The 26,027-nt window shown below is 40.0% G+C and overlaps 1 protein-coding gene across 1 annotated transcript in view; it reads left to right on the top strand.

Moving 5' to 3' along the window:
• The window catches only part of trpc5a (transient receptor potential cation channel, subfamily C, member 5a), a gene marked incomplete at both ends in the record, with an annotated part of 99,857 nt that overhangs the window by 6,598 nt on the left and 67,232 nt on the right, over positions 1–26,027 (top strand). The window contains 2 exons of the mRNA XM_084541277.1: positions 1,275–1,412; positions 2,107–2,313. Of these exons, the coding sequence (XP_084397403.1) occupies positions 1,275–1,412; positions 2,107–2,313 (345 nt within the window). The remainder of the gene's footprint in view (positions 1–1,274; positions 1,413–2,106; positions 2,314–26,027) is intronic.

Here is a 26,027-nt window from a genome sequence, read left to right as displayed (position 1 = left end):
CTCTCTGGGCCTCTTATGTACATTCAATCTGGGTTATTCGATCATGTAAAAGACAGGTGTGAACACCCCCAGGATGCACTGAGATAGCATTTAAGAGATCCGATTTCTGACCACATTTGGAGGTGGGTCGCATATTTCAATGCAACGCATTCTGAGTCGCATTAAAGACTGCCTATACTCAAAAGGGGTGCTCCTGCATTAGCAGAGTTTTGCCTCATTTATTCAGAAAAACAGACGCTATTATAAATGATTGCCTGAAAAGGAAAACGCACGTATGTGATGTTTGTCCATGAATCTAAGAACGTTCAAATTAATTAGGGATGCACCGAAATGAAAATTCTTGTCTGAAACCGAAAATGAGGAAACCAAGTCTGAAAACCGGAACACCGAAAGAAATTATTATGGCAACGAAATCCAACATCTTCTAGGACAGAGAGTGGCTGACCATCTAAGGCAGAGATTCCCAAAGTGTGGTGGGGGTGCACAAGCTGCCTCTAGGGGGCGTGCGAGAAAAATGTAATGGCGGAGAAGAAGTTATCTTCTTCTACATACCGGTTATGCGCACCTAGCTGAGCTACCTGCACCGCTCTTGAAAATCCTCAGATGGATTTTTTTTTATCTGTTCCTAAGCCTATGCTCTTTGTTATTTATGTTGTGGGTCGTGTGTAACTGTATTGCAATTTAATTCAAATGACTGGCGTCCTAACCGTTGTGTTATGATGACGGGGTTTTGTTAGCTTCACGGTCATTTAAAGTTGCTAATATTTCCAGTACTTCTTCTGCTCAGATAATCTTTTTGTATTTTGCATATTATTATTAGTAGACTAGATAGAGTACTGAAGTAGTGCGGCAGTAGTTGCAGTAATACTATTTATTGTGTGTGTCCTGTCAGCATATGTTATGTGAAACAGTATTTCATACCTTTGCATGTTGTGAAAGTGACAATAAACATAACTTCAGTCTTAAATCTTAAACTTGAATCTAAACATTCAAATCTACAAATATTTTCACCTCATGATCATCTAGAATGAATAAACTTCCAGCTAATAGTAGCTCTTCCTAACTTCCTAGCCTCCCAGCTAATAGTAGCTCATCAACAATTCTCTTTTTGAATGAGGAATACAGACTACAGCCATATGCTGGTATGTAGTAAAAAAGTAAAAAGTTGCACTTGAACACTACAGCTAAGGGTTAGCTTTTTGAGGTTGGTGTGTTTGTACCACACATTAAAGGGGAAAATTATTTTGTTTAACTCTCTGTACCTTCCTCTGTAGGTTGACAGCCTTCGACATTCAAGGTCACGACTCAACATCTATAAGGCTCTGGCCTCTCCTTCTCTTATCGCACTTTCCAGTGAAGATCCCATCCTCACTGCATTTAGACTGGGCTGGGAGCTCAAAGAACTCAGCAAAGTATGAATATTAAATTGTCTTTTATTGTCTGTTTGCTGGCAAAGATGTTTTGTCAAGCAGGGGTTAGCAGGGCAAATGGGTTATTATAGAAACTGCAGTCTAACTTGCAGGTACAGCATCTGAACAAGGGTAGGATTGGCCTCATGATTTGGGCTCGATTTTATTTCCACAACATACAGATTAGTGTCAAATTAAATGACAACTTAAAGTATTGCAATAAAGAGCTTGGAATATTAATGCCAAGAGTGGCATTAATACTCCAAGCACCCATATCTCTAGGAAAGATGCCACATCCCAAATTTGATCGGTTGTTAAAACCCCCATGAAAGTAGCAGCATCCAGTATAATTTATATGTCACGTGTTTGTGACAGTGTACCCCTGATTTACAGTCTATGCCTGATGTTTCTTTCTCCCAAACTAAACACACTTAAACCCACCAAAAAGCTCACATTCTCTGGAGCCATTATTTTGGGTTAACAATAAGTTTTATCTTCAAAACCAAGAACAGACCTCCTCTTTTAAGGGCTAATCCTACACAGTGGAGGCCTCAGAGGAATTTATGTCAAATGATACTTTAATTTTTGTCTGTAATAAAGCTGTACTGTATATCAAGTATTATAGAAGCACTTACAAAACTGTGCAAAAAGTGAAAAGCTCAACAAGTTGCTTACTGCTCTTACATTCTCATCTCAGGTGGAGAATGAATTTCGCCAGGAATATGAGGAGCTGTCGCAGCAGTGCAAGCGTTTCGCCAAAGACCTTCTGGATCAGGCTAGGAGCTCTAGAGAGCTGGAGACCATCCTGAACCACAGAGACAATGACCAGAGTGAGGAGCTGGACCCCAGACAGTGCCACGATCTGGCCAAGCTCAAACTCGCCATAAAATACCACCAAAAAGAGGTAGGAACTCAGCCGGCATGATGAGCTTTTATTACTGGGGTTTGTACAGAACTCTGGAACTGGACTACTAACTCTAGAATGGTCCAGATCCTCTCAAACACAGCCAATTAATGACTTCACCAAATGCACCCTGCAGTAACAGAGAGAAGGCGGTTGCAAATCAACAAATTTCATTGTCAAGGTTTTAGACCTTAACCCTTTATAGGGCAGTCATTCAAACAGTGTTGGGAGTAACGCGTTACAAAAGTAATGTAATTACTGTAATGTATTGCTTTTTGCTGTAACGTGGTAATGTAAGGCATTCCAAAAAAAAATTGGGTAATATTTTACTCGGTACAAAGGTCAGTAACGCGCGTTACAATGCATTTTCAAATTAATTAGTGTTTTGTTTTTATACTATCGCCAATAACACCGCGAGATCAGCAGAGGAGAAAAATTCAGCGCAAACTGTAAAACGTTTCTTCCTGTAGGGCTGAAGCAGGCTCGACGTCGGACAGTAGCCCGTTTATAGGGGTGCTCAAGCACCCCTAAACTTTGTCCCAGCACCCCTAAAAATAAGAGTTTTTAAGAGTTCTCTTGTTTACCCCTCCCTCCCCCACGCACGCAGCACACACTCGCACACCTTAGGTTTGGCTGACCACCTGAGGGGCGTGGCTGCTATAAGTTACCAAACGATCTTTTTACTTTATCACTCAGCACCAACACATTCCAGTCATTAGCAACAGCCCTAACTTTTACTGTTGTTGTTATTGTTCAGTGGGAGTTTACTAGCTGACGTTTCTCTCTCTCTGGTAAGCTAATAGTGCAGGTTGTCACTCAACCACTGTCCACAGTTTATATTAAGCTTTTGGTTTGTGCATATGTGTTGATGTTAAAGCCAAGGTTTAAGACTAATACTGCCTATCTACAGAGGACATTTACAGCTTTTGCAATGATAACAAATGTAAAGGGGTGGGGCTTTGGTACCTTTCTCTTTCTCATTAAGGAAAATGTCGTCCATCAGTTATATGAAATCTTAAAAAACTTATTAAATAAGATTGGGGATTAATTTAGATTGGGGAATTGAAAGAAATTGTGATAGGATAATAAATTATTATTATTTTTTTTCCTGGTAGTCAGGAGGTTAGCTTGCTAGGGGTTGCTTTTTTGACGATTATTGACCTTAAGTTAGTTTTGCACTTATTGTTCCTACCTCATCTTCTCATTTAAATGCAATTTCTTTTCTTTATTTATTAAACTGCGCCTATTACATTCTTCTGTTGTTAGCCTTAAGCCTAGGAGCATAATAAGATACATTTAAAATAAGTATATATTTGCAGTTATTTTGGTGAAAGTAACTTAAAAGTAATGCAGTAGTAGTGTAATGCCTTACAATTCAGAGACAGTAATATTGTAATGTAACGAATTACTTTGAAATGACAGTAACAAGTAATACATACATACACTTTTGTGACATAAAAAAAAAACTAATAATTTTCATGTAGAAAATCAATGTCAATGAAGTTACCACATATGCGTTCTTGCACTTAAGTGGTAGACAAATGTAAACATGTATTTTAGACAAGTGCTGATTCAGGCACTTGTCAACATTCGCATTATCACATTGGACAACATTAGGACACTTCTTCATGGTACCTAATAAAGCAGTTATGCTCAGCGGTAATGCAGAGCTGGACCTTGCAGACCACATTTCACCTGAGAATGTTGCCTTGATCTTCTTTGATTGGCAGGGTGAAAACCTCATGCTTCTCAACTTCACTGAGATGCACAGGGACACTATTTAAAATGCGTGTGGAAGTTTCCAAATGTGGTTCCTTGCGCCACACAGGGTTAAGCTGCAGTATACAGAGAAAGCTTCAGAGGAATATGTTTTTTTTTTGTTTTATCTTTAAACACACTGTGGAGTACTATTAAATGCTATTGATGGCTCATGAGCTGTCTGTACTTAGCATATGTATTCAGTATTCAGAATATAGATTTCATTGTTGCAAAGCATTACTCTCTACTGTGTTTCTATTAGTGACATCATCAGCGACAAATTGGTGTCAACTTGACTTTCATCACATAATAGTCGACTTTAAAAAAGTCGTGCAAACCCTATAACCTACCTAAGGTGGGCATTTCAGCTCAATCAGATGCCAAAATGTTAATGCTAAGGATGGAAAGAATAGGACTGAGTGAGATAATGAGCTGGACATGTGAGTGAGCAAGCTCGAAAAAGATATTGAATGGGTTAAAAAGGGAGAAAAACAAGGGAGCTACAGGGTTGAAGTGAGCACTTGAGCGAGAAAGAGATGAAGGTTTGATGGGATAGAGTTGGAGAACAAAACAGATTTAGAAAAACCTCAAGGCGAATCTCCCATCCGTCCTTGTGTCTTGTCCCTGCTTTCTCTAGCTTTCTTCAGCAGAGAGATCTTGTCTGACAGATGAAAGCAGGAGTGAAAGTACAAAGCGAGGGTAGGATAAGAGGGATGGCAGGGGGTGATGTGTAGATGGACTGAGGGAAATATAAAGAAGGAAATGAAGTGCTTTTTCTCTCTTGAGTACAAGAGGTGACAAAGGGAAAGATCTGAAGAGGGCTGACACACTGAGAGCCAGACAGTCTACTGTTTTCTCTCCCCAGATAAAGAAGATCTGGAACATTTAAATAGTCTGCATTTTCCATATTTTATACATGTTTCATAAATATGTCATCTCAGTTAGACACTAAAAGTTTTACAGGATTTGTTGTTTTTTTTAAAATAGAAATCATGAAGTAAATTAGAAACAAATATTTCTGTTCGCACATAACCTGCAGCTAATGTTTAACAAAACGTTTTTATATAGCCTAGATATATTGTGCAAATAGGCATCGTATTAAATGCTAAGAAGCTAACATGCTAAGCTATGTCTGTACTGAATAATTGTTACTATGCTAACTTTGCCCAACTAATACGCAGATAGGCATAATATTACATGCTACTAAGCTAGCATTTGATGCTATGTCATGTCACTATGCTAACTTTGACCAGTTAATAGAGAAATGGAAAAACACTATTTGCTAGCAAGATATGCCAAGCTATGTCAAAAGCTGTCAATAATTACTACATGTTACTGTACTATCTTTACACAGCTAATGTGTAACACTAACCCATTCTAAGCTATGTCAGTATACAAACTATGTAGCTAGGATCACTATGCTAATTTTTAATGTGCAAATAAACATGATATTAAATGCTAAGAAGGTAACATGCTAATCTACAACAGTAGTTAGTAACTGTTACTGTTACTTTGCTTAGACAATGTGAAAATAGGCATAACATTACAAGTGAGCTAACATGCCAATATAAGTTGGTGCATAGCAACTGTAACAATGCTAATCCCTAATTCCTAGCTGATGTGCAAACTTAGTTACAACTAAAAAGACGCCACCTGAATTTAACTAAACAAATAGGTGCGAGTCTCCTATTGGATAATTACTGCATGGACGATTATCTTTCAGCTGGCAACAAGTTATTTAACATCAACTGATACAATGAGTAGCTTCTCATTTCTTAACCAAAACAGAGAAATGCTAGAAAAGATGTTAATCTGTTTGAGAAGGGTGAAATTGCTGACATGCATCAAGCAGAGAAAACATCTAAGGAGATTGCAGAAATTACTAAAATTGGGCTAAGAACTGTTTAACGCATTATTAAAAACCAGAAGGATAGTGGGGAACCATTGTTTTTAAGGAAGAAATGTGGTTGGAAAAAATAAGAGAGACAGATGAAGTGATGCACCCATCATGTCTAGTGTCGGCCGTACAAGCCTATGGGGGCAGAGCTATGATCTGGGGTTGCTGCAGTTGGTCAGGTCTAGGTTCAGCAACATTATGTGCCCAAAGAATGAGGTCAGCCGACTACCTGAATATACTGGAATGACCAGGTTATTCCATCAATGGATTTTTTCTTCCCTGATGGCACGAGCATATTCCGAGATGACAATGCCAGGATTCATCGGCCTCAAATTGTGAAAGAGTGGTTCAGGGAGCATGTGACATCTTTTTCACACATGGATTGACCACCACAGAGTCCAGACCTTAACCCAATTGAGAATCTTTGGGATGTGCTGGAGAAGGCTTTGCACAGTGGTCAGACTCTCCCATCATCAATACAAGACCTAGGTGAAAAATTATTTCAACATTGGATGGAAATAAATCTTGGCATGATTGCAAAAATGATGAAAGTAAAGGATAGATGGAGCCATGAAGGGAGTCTTTCCTGAATGTGTGGTGAATAAGGAGCTGAAGAGAGGGATGAAAACTGCTTACTTGCACTCGTGTAGTAGTGACAGAACAGATGATTTAACACATAATGTAGATGTGCTAAGTAAAGAGAGATGACTGAATGAAAATTAGCATATAGAGAAGAGTTACCTGTAGACATTGGCTTTGGGACTTTAAATTTGTAATTTCTATTGTCTACTATTTTTGGACAAATGTGGCGATATTGTGGCATCTACAGTATGACTATGGCTTGATTATAGTTTTATTAAAAAAGAATGAAAAAAGAGCTGTTAGTGATTAATAATCTCAAATGGGCAGGAAGCACGAGAAGGGTTAGCTGAAGAGATGGAAGAAGTGATGTTACAGAAAATACAGTGCATCTAGAAAGTATTCACAGCACTTTTTCCACATTTTGTTTTTTTTACAGCCTTATTCCAAAATGAATTAAATTGTTTTTTTTCCCTTAGAATTCTACACACAACACCCATAATTTTTTTGGAGATGTTTGCAAAGTTATTAAAAATAAAAACTAAGAAACCACATGAACATAATTATTTGCAGCGCTTGCCATGAAGCTCAAAAATGAGCTTAGGTGAATCCTGTTTCTACTGATCATCCTTGAGATGTTTCTACAGCTTAATTGGAGTCCACCTGTGGTAAATTCAGTTGATTGGACATGATTTGGAAAGGCACACATCTGTCTATATAAGGTCCCACAGTTGACAATGCATGTCAGAGCGCAAACCAAGCATGAAGTCAAAGCAATTGTTTGTAGACCTCCGAGACACGATTGTCTTGTCCCCAGCAGGTGGAGCTAGTCAAAATACTCCCACTGACAAAAGCATCATGGACCCTGATAAACAGTGTCCCCTGCATTGTAAACCGCACACTGAATGCTGAGTGTCGTCTGTTCAGAAGTTAGAGTCTAGAAGAAAGAAAATCTCTCCTGAAAAACAAGTATATCTGTTTTAGATGCTGTTCTTCCATTAACCACATGGCTAAAATGCAGATAATGTGGAAGTGAAACACACACCACAGCACTTCATTCAGAGCCTCTGTCTTTAAAGTGGAAAAGCTCTGCTTCAGAAGAGCATGGCGGGGAGCAAGAGGAGCCAACAACCACTGATGTGACATCAAAGTGTTCTATAAATATGTGGAAATGTAGCCGGCTCCAGATCATGTTCTAAAATATATCTGGTGAAAGTGTATCCTGTTGGACAGTCAGAAAGGGCAGTTACAATGTACGCTGTTCTTGATGAACAAAGCAACCGTTCACTTGCAAAGACAGACTTTTTCAACCTTTTCAGTATTGATGGACACCTAGAACCATATACCTTGAAGACATGTTCAGGAATCATGGATGTGACAGGGAGACAAGCAAACAACTTCATCGTCGAGTCCCTGGACGGTATGACACGACTCTCTCTTCCCACGCTCATCGAGTGTGACATGATACCCGATGATAGAGCAGAAATCCCAACTCCTGAAGTTGCTCTTCACTATCCCCATCTCAAGCCAGTAGCAGGCAAAATCTCAGAAATTGATCCACATGCAGAAATCCTCATCCTTTTCGGCAGACATTCTCTGTGTATGCAAAGTCAGAGAGCACCACAGTGGACTCCATAATGAACCATACGCTCAACGTTTGGACCTTGGGTGGGTCATTGTTGGAGAGGTGTGTCTCGGTGCAGCACATAAGTCATTTCAAACCAATGTCTACAAAACCAACATTCTACAGAATGGCCAAACTTGACTGTTGGTTCCATGCAGCAACAACTTTTAGGTCAAAGAGAGGTTTAGATGTCACACTTCATGCTTGAATCTTCAGAGCTCCATGTCTAACCCAGCGAGGAAGACTGATGATCTTGGTTGCTAGCTGGTTATGAGAACAGAACACAACGTCAACCTTGATCTGTCAATTGAAGATAGGATTTTTCTGGAAACACTGGATCAAACTTATAAGGAAACACTTGGGTTGCCCCCTTACCCTTTCGATCACCACCGAACCACCTTCCAAATAGCCGACTTCAAGCTGTGAAGCGTCTGTCATCTGTAAGGCGCAATCTAGACAAGAAAGTACAGATGAAAAATGATTTCATCAACTTCATGCAAAAAATATTTGATACCAAGCAAGCAGAGCCAGCTCCAACACTAACAGAAGGCCAGGAATGTTGGTACCTACCCTTATTCGGTTCCAGAGAGCTCTTGACCATCCACACAAGCCAGAGCAGATAAGAGTAGTGTTCGATTCCAGCGCTAAACATGAAGGAGTTTCTCTTAATGACATGCTCCTTTGTGGTCTCGAACTGAACAATACCCTTATCGAGGTACTGATCCATTTCCGTAAAGAACCAGTGGCAGTCACTGCAGATGTACAGAAGATGTTTTATTGCTTCACAGTCTGCAAGGAACATCAAGATTTTCTGAGGTTCTTGTGGTATGAAGACGATGACCTGCAGAAATCAGTGAAAGAGTTTTGCATTAAAATCCAAACTGACACCACGTCCCATACATGCAGTTCCTCGTCTTGAACTCTGTGCTGCCGTTTTGGCAGTCGAGATGGTAGACTTAATTAAAGGCGAAATGGACATTGACATTCACTCAGTGGAATTTACAAAGATAGTAAGATTGTGCTGGGATACATTAACAACATGTCACGTCGATTCTACGTCTGTCTCCAACAGAATCACACGAATTAGGAAGTCTTCTCATCCGCATCAGTGGCACTACATCAACACTGAATAAAACCCTGCTGACCACGGGACTCGGACATTAGCTACTGCAGACCTCAAGCGCACCAACTGGTTTTCTGGGCCATCGAAGGTTATGTGGTCTGATGAGTCCAGATTTACCCTGTTCCAGAGTGATGGGCTAAGGATAAGAAGAGAGGCAGATGAAGTGATGCACCCATCATGCCTAGTGCCTACTGTACAAGCCTGTGGGGGCAGTGCTATGATCTGGGGTTGCTGCAGTTGGTCTGCTGGTCTGCTGCTGCCAAGATTCATTGGGCTGATGTATATATGGAATGGATGATCTATATTGTCCAATAGTGCTTTTTCACCAGTCATCGGCTGCTAAAAAAGCTATAAAAAGTACCTTTGATATGGTTCTTTTAATGAGCACTTTGTACTTTAGATTTTGTCTTCCTGATGACACATTTAGAGAGATGCTAGTCATAACCCTGAGAAAGCCATTGCGAGAGACATGTAAATGGATGCAGACAGGATCACTGGCCACTGGACGCCATGACAACAACAGATGTAGACAAACAGATGCCACATTAGCCTTTCCAGATACCCTTTGGGTATGCTCTCACTCTTTATACACAATAGAAAGAGTGAGAGCATACAAATGTTTGTTTGTGTGCACATGTCTGTGTAGGTGTGTGAGTCTTAATTTGTGTTTGTGTGTTGCAGTCTCAGGAGAAGGTTGACGAACACCATCGGTACACTTACATAAGCCTTCCACGCACGGCAACCTCATTCCCCCTTCTCTGTCTCCTCCACTCTTTCTGTCACTTCCTTTATACCTTTGCTGCCCTCCCTCTCTCTCTGTATCTCTTTATCTCTCCCTGTCTTTCTTCCTCCATCTTCCTATTCTCCTTTTTTGCTTCTCTGTCATCTGTTTCTTTCCTTTACACACCTTTCTTCATGCCACATTCATGTGCAGCCCTTTTTCACGCTGACTCTTTCATTATGTTTTTGCTCTTTTCATGTCTTTCCGTTTTGTTCCTGCTTTAGTCTGTTTGTCGCCTTGAATAATCTCCATTTAGCTCTCTGCTTTGTTCCTGTATTTGTCATCCGTGTTATATGAATTCACATTCTTTTTGCATGTGTCTGTGTGTATGCTCCATGTAATGGAGGTCGAGGTGTCACACACTAAGTGCTGCCACAATGTTCCACCAGCACCAGGCTTTCACAGCAAATTCTGTAATGCTGTGACTGTGTTTGTCTGTGACATGAAACTGAGACCTGTGCATCTTTTGTTGTCTCTGTAGATGTACATACACACAAACACACAATCTAAATGTGAGTTCATTGAACGTCCACGCATTCACAAGTTAAGTGCAGGGTTTACACATCTCTCAAATATATTTTCAGCTGTATTTCACTCTCAGTGTACATTTTGATACTTGAAATAGAAGAAGTTGTTTACAAGCAGTCAATGATTTTGTAGCTCGCTATCAAAACATTTTTTGTTAATCTAAACGGAGCAGGGACATGACTACCAGACGATATCCAGATGTAATTTTAGACTTCATCACACAAAGTATGTCATTTGAATTTATCTCTGAGCCTTTGTCTTGTGAATCTGGAGAACCAGCGGGTTTATTTAGTGCTGAACATAAAGATCCATGCCTGAGTGAGACCTGGACCAGTGTTCCAAACCTAGATCACTTCCTGCTGCATTCAAGGATATTTTTTATTTATTTAAATATAAAAGTCGAATAAAAGTTAATTTTCCAGTTTTCTGGTTTTAAAAGCAAAAATACCAAAAAATGGTGTCCTTCGACACAGGAGGAATTTGTTTTAAGGTAAACCTTTAGAGATAACAAATACTTTGGTTTTCAAATCACAATCAGAAAGTGCATGTTTTCAAAAGATAAGAGAGTGATCTCTCTGATTGGTTGTGCAGGGTGGCTGTGGCTCAGTAGATAGAGAGGGTTTTCCACGAACCAGAGGGTTAGGTTTGATCCCTGGAATGTGACACATAATGTCCTGATGCAAGACACTGAACCCCCAGTTGCTCCCAGTGCGTGGCTCTGGTGTGTGAATGTGTGTGTGCTTGAGTGAGGGAATGGGTAGATGTGTTTGTGAATGTAAAGCGCTTTGAGTACCAGTAGGTAGAAAAGTGCTATATAAAAAACAAGGCCATTTGTTTAGTTTACCCAACCAGTGCACAAGAAGAAAAACAGAAGTAAACAAAAGTTCAACAGACACACACTGAAGGTGCTTTTGTTTGTCATCTTCATATTTTCTAAACAGTCAGATCCACAAATAAAACAACATAATCATCTAGAATGAATAAACTGTAGACCAGGGGTGCCCAATATGCCTGGTAGATCGCAAAGGTAGTGCGGGTAGATCGCGTGGCATTGAAATTTTTTTTAGATATTAGTCTATTAGTCTGTTGCACCTTCAGAACAAACAGCAAGACAAACATTCATCTTCTTTCTTTTTTTTTTTCTTTTACTTTTTATTGCAACATGCTCTCAGTTCAACACATCCATGCACAGCATCAACAACAACTCAAGACTACCATATTTCTTAAAGGGACAGCACTGTCTTTCTTAGAAAATAAAACCAAAGATGGATAGAGCTTTTAATGCTGTAGCAACAATTAAAGACTTAGGGTAGAGAATATATATATTTTATATGTAGGTAGATCCCAAACCAAAAAAGTGTGGGCATCCCTGCTGTAGACAAAGTGATCACCATGGTTAATATAAAGAAGCTTCTTCTAGATTCATAGCCTCCCAGCTACTCCTTGGGTCAATTACATTGCGTTTAAGTGTGCTATATAAATAAACGTGACTTGACTTGACTTAGGTTCCTATCCTCCGAGCTAATAGCGGCTATTCCTAGCTTCTTAGCCTTCCAGCTAATAGTAGCTCCTTCTAGTTTCCTAGCCTCCCAGCTAATAGCAGCTCCTCCTAGCTTCCTATCCCCCCAGCTCTTACAGCTCTTAGTAGAATGAGAAAAAATATATAAATTTTTATAAAAGTTTTTTAAAGTGATTTACAGTTATTAGGGGTCCATGCAAACGACGTTGCAGGATCCTTATTGATTTTTTAGCGATTTTTATTCTTCTTTGCCTTCGCCTAAGTGTTCTGCTTAGCTAAAAGTGTCTGCCCAGGACAAACAGCAAGGGCGAAAGGCATCAAACCTGGTAACTCGGTACAAGTCCTGGCATTTCACTTTGCCAAGGTGTCAATACACATGCCTACAGCTAGGTGGCGCTATAATAAGCCAATTTATGTTTTGGCTCATATCTCGAGAACCGTGTGCCCTAGAAACAAAATTATTTCTCCCTCTGATTCCTTACACAGCCCTGGTTCTAATGGACTAGGACATGCCTATTTCCGCCTGCCATATTTTTCCATCATTTTAAAAAAAGTGCAACTCAAAGCAAAATGAACTCCTCCTAGCCCGTTCATCCAATTCTCAAGAAACTTGGCATGTATCATTTATGGACAAAGATAATGAAAAGTTTTCAAAAAAACTTTAGCAGAGTTATTGATTACAAAGTTAATGGCTAATTCATTTTTATGGCGTGCAACAGTATAATTCAAAAGCTAATATTTTGTGAAGTATGTACCCAAACTTAATTAAACTTCATATCATTGATAATAATATGGTTCTGTACAAGCACCCCAACTTTTGTGACCCTTGGTTTCTAAGGGGCGTTACTAAAGCAACATTTCAGTATCTAAAAAAACTGCAATAGCTAACTTCATGAAATTTAGCATACACAATCTGTAACATATTGTGTAGATGCCCAGCAAGTTGCGTGACATTATGTCTACAGGGGGCGCTACATTAGCCTGGTCGTTACCATCCTACGTTTCCGCCCGAAATTTGATTTCGGTCTGGCACGGAGTCTGGCCAAATTGCACTTCCGCGGTTCGTGTGTAACCGCGCCAATCAGCGAACAGTTGAGTGATGATGCGGAACTCGCATGCCGAGTTGCTTGTAGTCCAGCGAAGCTTGTAGTTCAACAGCATAGCAACAATGGCGACGGAGGAAGAGACGCTAGAAGTCATCCGCGAAGTTGTCTCAACTCTCGAGAGCATCACGGAATTAAAACCAGAACAAGAGGCTTGTCTTGTCAATTTTATAAATGGCAAGGACATCGTAGCTCTCCTTCCAACTGGCTTTGGGAAAAGTTTGATTTATTTAACTGGAAGCGGAAGTGGTAAGCGTAAGAGCCTGAACTCCGGCGCACAATATACGTCATTACCAAACGTTGCTGATTGGTTAAGGGAACTCCAATGATTTTAAACCTCAAAATAAGCATCCGCCCATTACGGAGACAGATTCCTATTACATTGGGCCAGACTAACGTGCCAGACCGAAATCAAATTTCGGGCGGAAACGTAGGATGGTAACGACCAGGTTAGCGCTACATGTGACACGGAAACATTTCTTAAGGCCGATAACTTAGTAAGTATTCACCCAATCCTCAGGACACTTAGCAGCCGTCATTTTAATATGCTTGCGTGCAATCATGGCAAGTGTCGTGAAATTCGGGCTGTAGGGGGCGCTACAACGACGACATGTTAATATCTCATAAACCACCCCAGTCAACTGCTTGAAATTTGACTGTAATTATTTGTGGATGACTCCTTACAAGCCCACCAAGTTTTGTGCAATTCGGTCTATAGGGGGCGCTACTGGTGACTTATGCCTCTGTGTCCCGCTCGGGGACGACTTCGCCACGGCATGGACCCCTTTATGATCACTTTCGATCATCTAGTTATTATTATTACTGTTCATTTTCTAAACAGTGTTATGTCACCTTTTCCGTTTCATCATGTTAAGCTAGGCATCTTCATGCTAGTTGTGAGACAAATAGAAATGTCCATAACATGTGTTTTTCCAGGATGTCTTCCGGATGGGACATCACAGCCCCTGACCACTATCTATTGAACATGACAAACTGTCTGTGTATGTGGCGTTTACATGAATAAATATGGATGCTAACGTGTGAGAGGGTGAGTGAGTGTGAGAACATCCTCGTCAGCATTCTCTTGTGCAATCGATGCTAATTACATATCCAATACTCTCCAGGGATCAATACATGGTGCAGGTCCAGCTCAGCATTCCACACACTCCTCTCTGACTTCTTGTATCAGTCCCTCAGTCTTTGCTTCCCTCTGTGCCTTTTTAACCTTGTGTCTCTGTCTCAGGGGAAACCTGGACCTCCATTCTGTCACTACTTCTCCTCCTCCCCTCTTTCTCTGTGTCCTACCCTACTTCTTCTCCTCAACCATCTATTATTTCTTATTTCTTTCTTTCTCATATCCTCTCTCATCTTGTCTCCACACACTGTCTCATCTCCTCCTTGTCCTTTCAGCTTATTTCTCATTTCCTCTTTCATTGTTCTTACTCCTTGTCTCCTCTATTCTTCATCTTTTTTGTATTCTCTCCACCTCTCTCTGCTCTCATTTAATTATTTCCTCTTCTCCTCCTTTCATCCTTTTATTTTTTCCTTAACTCAGTTCCTCCTCATCCTCCTTGTTCTCCCACCTTGTTTCCTCTTCACTACTTTCCTTTCCATCGTCTTGGTTTCACTCCATTCCTCTTATTTTTCTTCATATCTTATCCTATCTTATTTCCCCGTTTTCTCCTCATCCTCACTCATTTACTCCCCTACTTTCTTGTCTTCTCTGGTCTCCTCTTCCTTTTCTCACACAGCTTATTTCTTTTACCTCCCACCTTTCTTGCCCCGTGTTTCCTTTCTTGTTATTTCTGCCTCTATTGATCTTCTCTTTTTACATATTATTCCCTCTGGTCTTTTGTTGTCTCTTCTTCTCCACATTTTTCCTTTGCTCCGTCCTTTCCTGTCCTCTCTCTGTGCATGTGCTTATTGAGATTTGATGTGTGAGCAGTTGCGTAACGCCAATGTATCTTTGGTTTTCGACCCAGTGGCTCCAACTTAGGGTGACCAGATGTCCCGCTTTGTGCGGGACAGTCACGCATTTTCATTACTTTTCACACGTCCCGCAAATTGAGACGTTGTCCCGCATTGTTATTGACAGTCAGACTCCAGTTTCGAAATGCATGTTTTACAATCTGGCATTTATCAAATAGCTGTTTGGAGAAAGCAGTGAGGGCTGTCATCAGGGGTCGGGGCGGGCTGTTTGATCATGTCAATCAAACTGGGACGCGGACGCAGGTTAACGGCGCGCCCACCAACAACAAACAATGCAAATCAGATCAGAACGGCATGCAGCGCGAGACATGGAGGGAAGCACAACCCGGCTAAGAAGAGGAAATGCAGCTATAATAAAGACTGGGAAGCTATCTATCCAATGCAAGGCGAGTCTGGTAAAGTTTGCTGTGAAGTTTGCTTGAGTCATTTTTCCGTTTCACACGGAGGTGAATACGACGTGAAACGACACAGACAATGCGAGACAAAACGTGTTGCTCACCTTGTGAACTTGGGAAATTTGCATTTAAGCAAGTTTTTATATATATTTATATTGTAAAATATATTTGTTAAGTTTTTATTTGCAGGCTGTTATTTCCTACTGAATCAATCAGATTGCAAAGTAATGCCATAAGCAAAGGGGCAGAATAGAAATGTTTATTTTTTCTCATAGTTCTTTTAGACTACCTTGATGCATTGGTATCTCACATTGTCCCACATTGTCCCACACAAACGTAGTCTTTGTCCCACGTCTGGCGAATTGGGATCTGGTCACCCTACTCCAACTTAATTCTTAATTTGACACATGTGACGGGTTACCCATCATACATAGGGACTTTTAACACCAAGTTACTTCTCTGATTGGCCGTTTGACACACAGGAAGTAATGAAATACATCCAGCTGGCTGGCAGAGAGACGTGGGTAAGTGGCAGATACCTCTCACAACACCTCTGCAATGCATTCTGGGTAACTCCTGATGACTAGGAAAAAAGGTGTGAAAGAGTGGAAGAGCAGGAAGGCTGAAGAGAGGAAATAATTAGAAAAAGATGAGTGAGAAGAGAAACTAAAATTTGGCAGTATGCCTTTGGTTCAGTCTGATCGGATCATAGTCATACTTCAGGTCATATCTCAAGTGGACATTTGTGCAGATCCTGTGAAACTTAGCCTAGTTCCTTGCTTATATGGTGCTGTATAATGCATACCTTTAACACTGTGCTATCCACTTCAAATGCTTTTAATAATTAAGGCTGCCATTTAGTCCTGTCTTCACGGATCATTGGCGTTTATTAGTGCCTAGGCAAGAGAGCAGAGCCTAGATAAACACATGCATGCTTACACACACCACTACACACACAAGACCTACACTCACATAATGAATGTTAAATGTGAGTTTAATTCTACACACAGAAATACATGCATGTTGTGGTGAAACTGCTGTAGGTTCTGGTGTGATAACTATCATGAAAACCCGGGAGGGGAAAGAAGGAAGCAGCAAAGGTCAGAGGTCAAAAGACATGTGGAAACAGAACCATAATGAAAGACATGGTGGACATATGAGTTGGAAGGCACAGAAATAAAGGAGACAATAGGATGAGAGGAGGGGATGGAACCAGAGAAGAGAGAGATGGAAGGTTGTTGCGGATTAATAAACCATAAATCAATTTTTCCTCACTGTATTCTTGGCACTGTTACGTGTGTGGGGGGGGGGGGGGGGGGGGGGGGGGGGCAACAGCAGTGACAACACTGCTGCCAGAGAGAGAGGCTTGGAGGCTTTCCAAAACAGTCCAAAGGATTCACTTTTTGCTGCTGCACAAAAATAAGAAAGAGCAAACGGTGGAAGGAAGGAACAGGGAGCAGGGAGAAAGAGAGGATGATGGACATTGTGTCAGTGTAGTGCTGTCTAAAACATCCACAACAGTGGATTCAGTTGCAAATCCTTAAAATGTTAAATGACTGACCACTAAAGATAGCATGCAGTTAAAAAAAGGGAAAGAAATTAAAAAAATATTCTCCATCATTATCTTTCTGATCTCTGTTTTATCCTGTGATACCTAATTTATTAGTCACAGTTATACTAATCTAGCTGCATTTATAAGTTAAGCCAAAAAGAAAACTGTGTCCAGACTTTTAGATGAAATCTAATTTAAGCACGCTTTCAAAAATGCCACTCAATTATGTGCAAAACGCAGAACTTTTAAGTTTCAAATTTCTTGATTTCAAAATACAGGTTTTTCCATACAGTTATAGGACAGTCAACACCTGGTGCTTCAAACTGCTAGGGCCAAGATATCCACTTTAAAACAATCATATATGCTTTCCAGTCTGTTTTGGAGGACACATGCACAGTAAACCACTTTTAAGTAAAACCACAGTTAACAATGCTAAAGTACAACAAAGAGAAAGATGCTTTCCAAACGCTGATCTCCATTTCTCTCAGTGGTTTGTTTATTTCACTTATTTACATTCAGAAGGCGTCTTTACCTGCGGCGGCTGAGCAGACAGAAACACTTTGGTGATATTTTCAGTGTTTACACAGTTTCATCTGATGGAAAGGAAGCAAAGAGCAGATGATGAACCTTGTAGGAGATAGAGCAGAGGGTGAGAATGAAATACTGATGAGAGATAGACCGACTGGTGATTATGAATTGATATGGCTGGTGGAGGGAAGACTTAAATAGCAGAAAAAGAAACAGAACCAGAGCGAGGTAGGGACGTGGAACATAGGACACCGGCATAGAAATGGAGCAAGTTACTCACTTACAAAAGGGATGTACAATATATGTTTTTTCTTCCACTGCATTTGAAAGAAAGAAAGAGAAAGGGGAAAAAAGAGTTTGGGGAAATTGGGTGAAGTTTTGATAGACGACAGCAATTGAGAAGAGAGGGTGATGGAAGAGGAAACTGATTACAAGAATAGGAATAGATGGAGTTATTTTGAGGAGCAGCCTATACTAACTCTATACTAACTAATTAGCCTATACTAACTCCCCTGTCCACAATTGTGCTTAAAGTCGGTCTGGAGTCACTCTGGTGGGAACTGATTAAGCTCGGGCAAATATCTGCTGGGCCAATCAAATCATTTGTGTGGACTTTTCAGTATTTCTTCATATTTTTCTCTACTTCTTCAAGGGGAAGCTGATTCAGATTAGCTGAGAGTCTTTGCTCATTTTGACCTTTCATCCTCCATTTAGCCCACAATTAAACCCCTGAAAGTGTGTCAAAGAAAGCCATGTGTGTGTGTATGTGTGTCTTCACACTTCGTGTGTTTGAGTCATTTAAATCTTTTTTATTTGTTTTTTTTCTCTGTGATACCTGAAGTCTTGCTAAATTATACATTAACAGCAGTCTCAATAATAAATGGAGTGTGTGTGCTTGTGTGTGTCTGTGTGCTGACGTATGTGATCATGTTTGTTTGACTCCGGGTGTGTAGTTCAGTAATCGACTGCGGCAGCTGAATAATATATTGACCTTCATTCATGTTTTATTAACCACAGCCAAATCAATCATTGCTTTATTTAATCTATCAACATGTGTCTTCAATTAGAGGGGTTCACAAAGGCACACGAAATAGAAGTTATAGAACATATTGAAACACAAAATGTGTGTAATGGGATCATGAGAGAACCCAACAGTAAGACCTTCTAAGTAGAAGTGGAGGACAGAGTTAGAGTGGCACAGAGTTCATCTAACAGCTCACTGTGGTTGCTCCTTTTTGTTCCATCACTCGCTGCAGTAAACTTCAAACTGATCCGCTTTAAAAAAAAAAAAGACAAATAATGGCAGAAAACTCACTTGTTCTTGTGTTTTGTGAGTCACATGCTTTTAAATGGGAAGCTGCAGCAGTAGGAAACGTTCAGTTTTCTATCTGTCAGTTATTCTCTAATGATTAACATTTTGCGATCATAAGCAGATATCTGCTTTTAGAGATTACATGAGCTATTACTCATTACAGCCAGTCTGGTGTACACAGACTTAAGTCTTATCAGAATCAGAGTCTGGCAACACTCCATCTGGATTTAATTATGGGGCGTGTTTCAACCAATACAGAGAGAAAATAATACATCCTCAAGAAATTGGATAGTACTCCAACCAATCAGAGCTGTTTTGTTGTAAACAAATTCAGCTCCACAGAGTTCAGATGATGTGTATGACTCTGTCCCTATTACTCTTCTATCCATAACAACATAAAGTCCCACCCAAATGATTTGATTGGTTGAAGTCAAGCCAGCTTCAGTGTCTCTGTTGGGAACTGCAAAGATTGTTGTTTTGTCTATCTAGTGTATGTGTAAAGTTCCCATCAGGCTTCATTTATTAAATTAACTGAATTAATCGGAGAGGGAAAACAGACTGAAAGCCATGGAAAAAGGGGGGATAAGGAAACAGTCAGAGACAAACAAAAACATGAAAAATACCATCAGATCGAAACAAAAGGAAGGCAGAGCACTTTCTATATTTCCTTGTGAATCGCAAGCATGTACAACCACATGAAATTTGTGTTAGCATAGCTTTGGATTAGCACATAGCTTTGTTTAGCAATAAGGGTAGATTACATCAGGCTGCAGAAAAATCAAATTAAATGGTGCTTGGCAGCGCAGGCATGGTTAGCATATTTCTTAGGCAGAATGGCCAGAAATTGAATTAGCTGGAAAATAGCTCCGGGCAGCAGATTGTTATTTAATGTCAGAAGCAGATGGAAGTAGAATGACCTGAGCACGGAGAGAGGTTAAGCTTCTTTTATAATGGCGGATATTTGCTGTAGCACTTCAGGGATACTGCATGATCTTATTGATAGAAATAGCAGGACGGTTTTACCCATGCAGCCTAGAAGGGGAATGAGTTCTTTCCCATCCATGCCGTCAAGTAGCACTGATGGTTTATAGACACTGACCTCTTCACTCTCCACAGGGAAACACAGCAGCAGTAATTTTCAAGTGACGGTAACAAGTACACGTGCGTCAAAAGCTGGAAGTAGCAGTTGCAGCAATTTAGCAGTTCAGGTAAATTTCTGTGTTTACCTGGGTGCTACTATTCCACGAAAAATCTGAACGAAAAGGCCTCATGCAAACACCTCAATCAGAATAGAGTGACCTGATCAGAATGAGGTGTAAACCTTTAATTATAACCATGTAAACAGTTGATTTCCTGTTGGTTTCTCTCTGTCTGTATTAAATCCATTCTTTCTAAGCCTGTTTGCTCCACGTGAGTGACGAGTTTCAGGAGGGACATAAACATGGAGGTAGCAACCAGTTGATCAGTGTTAGAAAAAATTAACCAAGCTGAAATCAGACATGGAGACATCTTCTTCTCCTTAATCAATTCAGGGTTGGAGAGAAAGATGGAGAAAAATATTCTTCTCATCCTCCTCCTTTTTGTGTCTTATTATTAGGGGTCCCTGCAGAAGTTCTAGCATTTCACTTTGCCAAGGTGACAATACACATTCCTACAGCTAGGTGGCACTATAATAAGCCAATTTACGTTTTGGCTCATATCTCGAGAACTGTGTGCTCTATAAACAAGATTCTTTCTCCCTCTGAATTCCTTACATTGGATTCCTTACATAGCCCTGGTTCTAATGGACTAGCCCACACCCATTTCCGCCTGCCATTTTTTTCTACCATTTTAAAAAAAGTGCAACTCAAAGCAAAATGAGCTACTCCTAGCCCGTTCAACCAATTCTCAAAGTGGCGTGCATCATTTATGGACAACGATTATGAAAAGTTTTCAAAAGAACTTTAGCAGGGTTATTGATTACAAAGTTAATGGCTAGTTAATTTTTAAGGCGTGGCACGGTATTACTCCAAAGCTAATATTTTGTGAAGTATATACCCAAACTTAATTAAACTTCATATCATTGATTATAATATGATTCTGTACAAGCACCCCAACTTTTGTGACCCTTGGTCTCTAGAGGGCGCTACAAAATTAACATTTCAATATCTCAAAAACTGCAATAGCTGACGTCATGAAATTTGCCTTACACAATCTGTAAAATATTGTGTAGACGCCCGACAAGTTGACATTACGTCTACAGGGGGCGCTACAGGTGACCCGCAAACATTTTATATGACTTTAAGGCCTATAACTTTTGAAGTATTCTCCCAATCCTAATGAAACTTCATATTAATATGCTTCCGTACAATCATGCCGAGTTTCGTGAAATTCAGGCTGTAGGGGGCGCTACAATATGGAGTGAAATTAGTCTCAAAATGGTGACAAGTGTGTGTTCCATGATCCACACGTGAAACATGACATTCACAAATGCGTACAACGATGTGTGTGTGTGTGTACACTGATTTGTGTGTGCGTAGAACGATTTGTGTGTGAATTTTGGGGGTCACAAATGCGTACCAAGTAATCTGAACGTGGGTGATTGTATTGCAAATTTACAAATCAAATCGTTCAACTTCACACAGCTCATCCTTTTCGTTTTCAAATGACTTCCTGCGCTTACGAGTGTCTAAGCCTGCGCATATGGATCGGCAGATACGGACAGGTCAGGCTGCACACACACACAGAGTTTTGAGACTATTTTCATGCTCCTCAGATCCGCAGATCCACAAATGCATGGTGCCTTTAAGTGTCACTGGGAAAATGGGAAATCTGGGCTTTAGGCGAAGTGAGCTATATCTTTCCTTTTTTTAAAAAAAAAAAAAAGATTTATTTTTATTAACAGAAGCTAGTACAGGATATTTATGGTGTATAACAAGCATCTACAATTCGTTACAATGTGGATTCAGGCGCATTTTACAGAGGGAACATACATAAATGTTTAAACTTAGATACACCACAAAAGGATCAGGGTGGTGAGAGCCACCCTACACCCCCGTATGGCTCTCAATTACCTTTCATTTACATACCTACACAGACCATGTACAAGATTTATCCATACCCCCATCTGTACACATTTGTTTGTACAGATCGGCTAGTTTGAAGCCGGTCCAGGAAGGTTCACACCACCACAGTCAACCAAATCCAAAGAAGGCAGAATGTCTATGAAGGGGCCCCAAATTTTTTCAAAGGATGTATACTTCGCTATATCTTTCCTTTAGGGAAAAATAATCTTTACTGATACAACTCGCTTCTCATTTAGTTACAACACTGAACTCATCAGAGGACCACGTAGATATTAATATATATTTTTAATTTAAGATTATTTTAAACATTTAAAAATCTTTGGTCCAATAAGTCTTTGGTACAGGCTGTAAGCGGTTACTGCGCAACCACAGACAGCACCAGTGATGGCAGGACCAGTGGCGGCGCCAGGGAGGAGCTAGGTGGTGCTGTAGCTCCCCCTATAATAGCCATAGCACCTGCTGAGCACCACCAATAGGTAGAAAAGCGCTATATAAAAGCAAGGCCATTTACCATTTACCACCAAGATTTATTTTATTTTATTTTGAAAATAAAATGTTGAATAGTAATTTGTTTTCCATGTGTTCATATCACTCAAAAATATGCATCTAATTCAATTCAGGTTCGAGTCAAATAGTTAAAATATAATTTCACACTCACAAATAAGGGCTAAAAATTTTCACCACGCCAGCATGGGTGAAGGCAACCGGCCCTGACAATGAGGTGTCCTTTATTTATTTTTCAGGGAGTTGGCAACCCTACTTGTGCGGGTGTGTACGTGTGTATATACCAAGGGTGGTCCGATGCGACCTCCATAATGAAACGCACCAAAATTAAAAGCACCTTCTCTTAAGTGTTGAGCGTCCCCATAGCACCTTAAACAGAAAATCTCTGGAGCCGCCACTGGGCAGGACCCCCAAGTAGTTCGTCTGAAGTGAGTATGTCTATAAATCAAATTTTATCGTAAATAATACAAACTAATACTTTGTCATAAGCTCCGCGATAATGTTTTGGATAGATGGCGGTATCTAATATTGGTGCAAAGGTAGCATGGTGGGTTACACATTTGGGTTTGTAACACCAGTGGCGGCCAAACTGCCACTGATCTCCCTGGCCAGCACAGAGACAAGAGCCTCAGCCAAGTTCTTCACAATCTGCATTAAAAAAAAAAAAAAGTATTTTTTTACGATACATATCTTATACATAAACACAGTCGTTTATTTTATTTTTACACTATAAAGGCCTACTATACAAGACATCATTAAGAAGGTCACTGTGTAATTTAATTAAATGAAAAAAATAAAAGTTAAACTTCAACTTGGTTGCTAGTTAAGCTAGCCATAGCATTGACAGTCGTTACATTTACCCATGAATGGAATCAGCAGCGATACCGCCATCTATCCAAAACATTATCGCGAACCCCACGGACCCGGTACCGGATCCGTGGGGTTTAAGCAACGATGTCACGTTGCATGTACACACCACCACTTCAGTTAGCTCACACCTGTGCTTAGAAATGGTCAATTGTGATTGGATCACTCAGGATGCACGTTGACCCTTTAAAACTGAATGTGTCGCCGCTCCTGGAAGGTTATTGCACTCTTATAACATGCAGTAAATTTTAAATAACTGCCAGATATGGAAAGAAAAATGTGTAGATTAGCAAAATGGGCAAAGGCACTTACCCACAGGACATTTTCTGACCTTTTTACAGTCAAAATAAGCAAAAATAAGTTCAGGCTGACACACTAAAATATGGCCTGGGCTTAACAGGTTATGATAAATTCAAACAATTCAACGACAGGGATGCACATTTTGAAAGACAGTGAGTTCATTTTGAATGTCTGATATTCGAATAACATCATATCAGATAGCATTCTAGTCCCATCTCGTCTCATTAACAGAAAAAGGCACACATTTTGTCATAATATTTATCATCAGGCATTAATTTTAGCTCATCAACGTCTTGCCATAGAAAAAGTGGTTGTTGACGAATATTTTCCATTATCACCTTCTTTAACGAAGTTAACACTGGCTGGGAAGCTAGGATACTGGGAAGGGCTACTATTAGCTGGGGAGCTAGGAAGCTAGGAAGAGCTACTATTAGCTGGGAGGATAGAAAGCTAGGCAGCGCTACTCTTAGTTGGGAGGCTAGGAAGCTAGACAGAGCTAATACTAGCTGGGAGGCTAGGAAGATAGGCAGAGCTACTTCTAGCTGGGAGGCTAGTAAGCTAGGCGGAGCCACTATTAGCCAGGAAGCTAGGAAGCTAGGCAGAGCTACTATTAGCTGGGAGGGCTGGAAGCTAGGCGGAGCTACTACTAGCTGGGAGACTAGGAAGCTAGGAATAGCTACAAATCATCATGTAGAGCACTTCTGAATTATGCTGATCAGTTGGTCTACAATTTGTTCATTCTAGATTGTCATGTTGTTGTGTAATATTTATATGGATATGAATGGATATGAATGATGATGAAAACCAAGAAGAGTCTTCTGTGTGTCCGTTGAACATCATAGTTTAGTTAACTTTCGTCACTTTCTGTTTCTGTTCTCGTGCTCTGGTTCTCTAAGCTGAACAGCTAATTTGCATAGTGCGTGGCACTGGTGTGTGAATGTGTGAGTGCTTGTGTGAGCGAATGGGTAGATGTGTCTGTGACTGTAAAGCGATTTGAGTACCAATAGGTAGAAAACCGCTACACTGTTAAACTTTTCATCGTAAATTTACAGTAATTTACTGGCAGCAGCTTCGCCAGCAAACTACTGTATTTTAGAATTACAGTATATCACTGGAAATAAATCTACAGTTCATTGTTGTAAATTTACAACATGCTTCTGATGGTATTTTTTCAGTAAATTACTGTATATTTACAGTATTTGAACAGTATTTAAATCTACAGTATGTATCCTGTATTTAATGATAATTATAGAATGTTACTGTAATACTACTACTACTACAAGTACTGCTACTACTACTACTACTACTAATAATAATAATAATAATAATGATAAAGAAATGACAGCATGACAATATTCATTATGCAGTTCCTTTTCAAATATTTATTACAATAAAAACAATGCAACACAATTAAAACTAACTGTGCTGACTGATTCACTGATGTTGGCTTCTTTTGTACCATCTTGCCGCTCTTCTTGCCTTATACCTTCTCATGACTTGTTTTTGTGCCCCTCTCAGGATTGACGTCAATGCAGCTTCTGAAAAACAATATCGAAAGACAAAAATATTTTTCTTTCAGGTGATATCGGTCTATAAATGCGACATATCAAATAAGAGCATGTTCAGTACAATGCAGTGATGCAGAACGTTGAACCGTGTTAAAAAGAAGGAGTATCGACCTTAACAATATTACTAGAGGCAGTAGTTATGTTTGTAGTTGCTGTTCAGAGGCAAAATTGGCTATCACTACAGGTTATTGGACAATGGTGTTGTGTGAAGAAAAGTTAATCAAGTCAAGTTCTGTGGTACAGTGTATGTGAAAAAGAAGCTACCTCTGAATGAATTCCAACATGCACGCTGCATCATGTTGGTACCGACAGTTGAAGTTGTCATAGGAAGAGAAGACTACAGCAAGCCCAAGCACAAAGGACATTCCTCCTGTGCTCAACATCCAGCGTTGGTTTGTCTGCGTCACTGGACCTAAGAAAAAGATTACAAGTTAGAAACAGTTAAGAGAAATCACAAAAATAATGGAATCAATCTCTTCTGATGTTTGACCAGGTCAATACAACAGTTGTACTATAAGATAGGATATAACAGTCAGAACTGTAAATAAAACAGACTTACTACCTTTCTAAATTAGTAGTTAAAATATCTATCAGCAAATGCATCAGTGTTTGTTAATGTAAACCGATACACAATGCTGAGATTCGCTAATTTTAGCTAACTGGAACACTGCAAATAGAAACTTTTCATGGCTCTTTTTATCCATGTGGAAACAGGCACACAA

This window comes from Chelon labrosus, assembly GCF_963514085.1.
Source record: "Chelon labrosus genome assembly, chromosome: 1".
Taxonomy (NCBI): Eukaryota; Metazoa; Chordata; class Actinopteri; order Mugiliformes; family Mugilidae; genus Chelon; species Chelon labrosus.
Note: the sequence above shows the minus strand (reverse complement) of the source record. Positions and strands in the feature narration are given on the sequence as shown.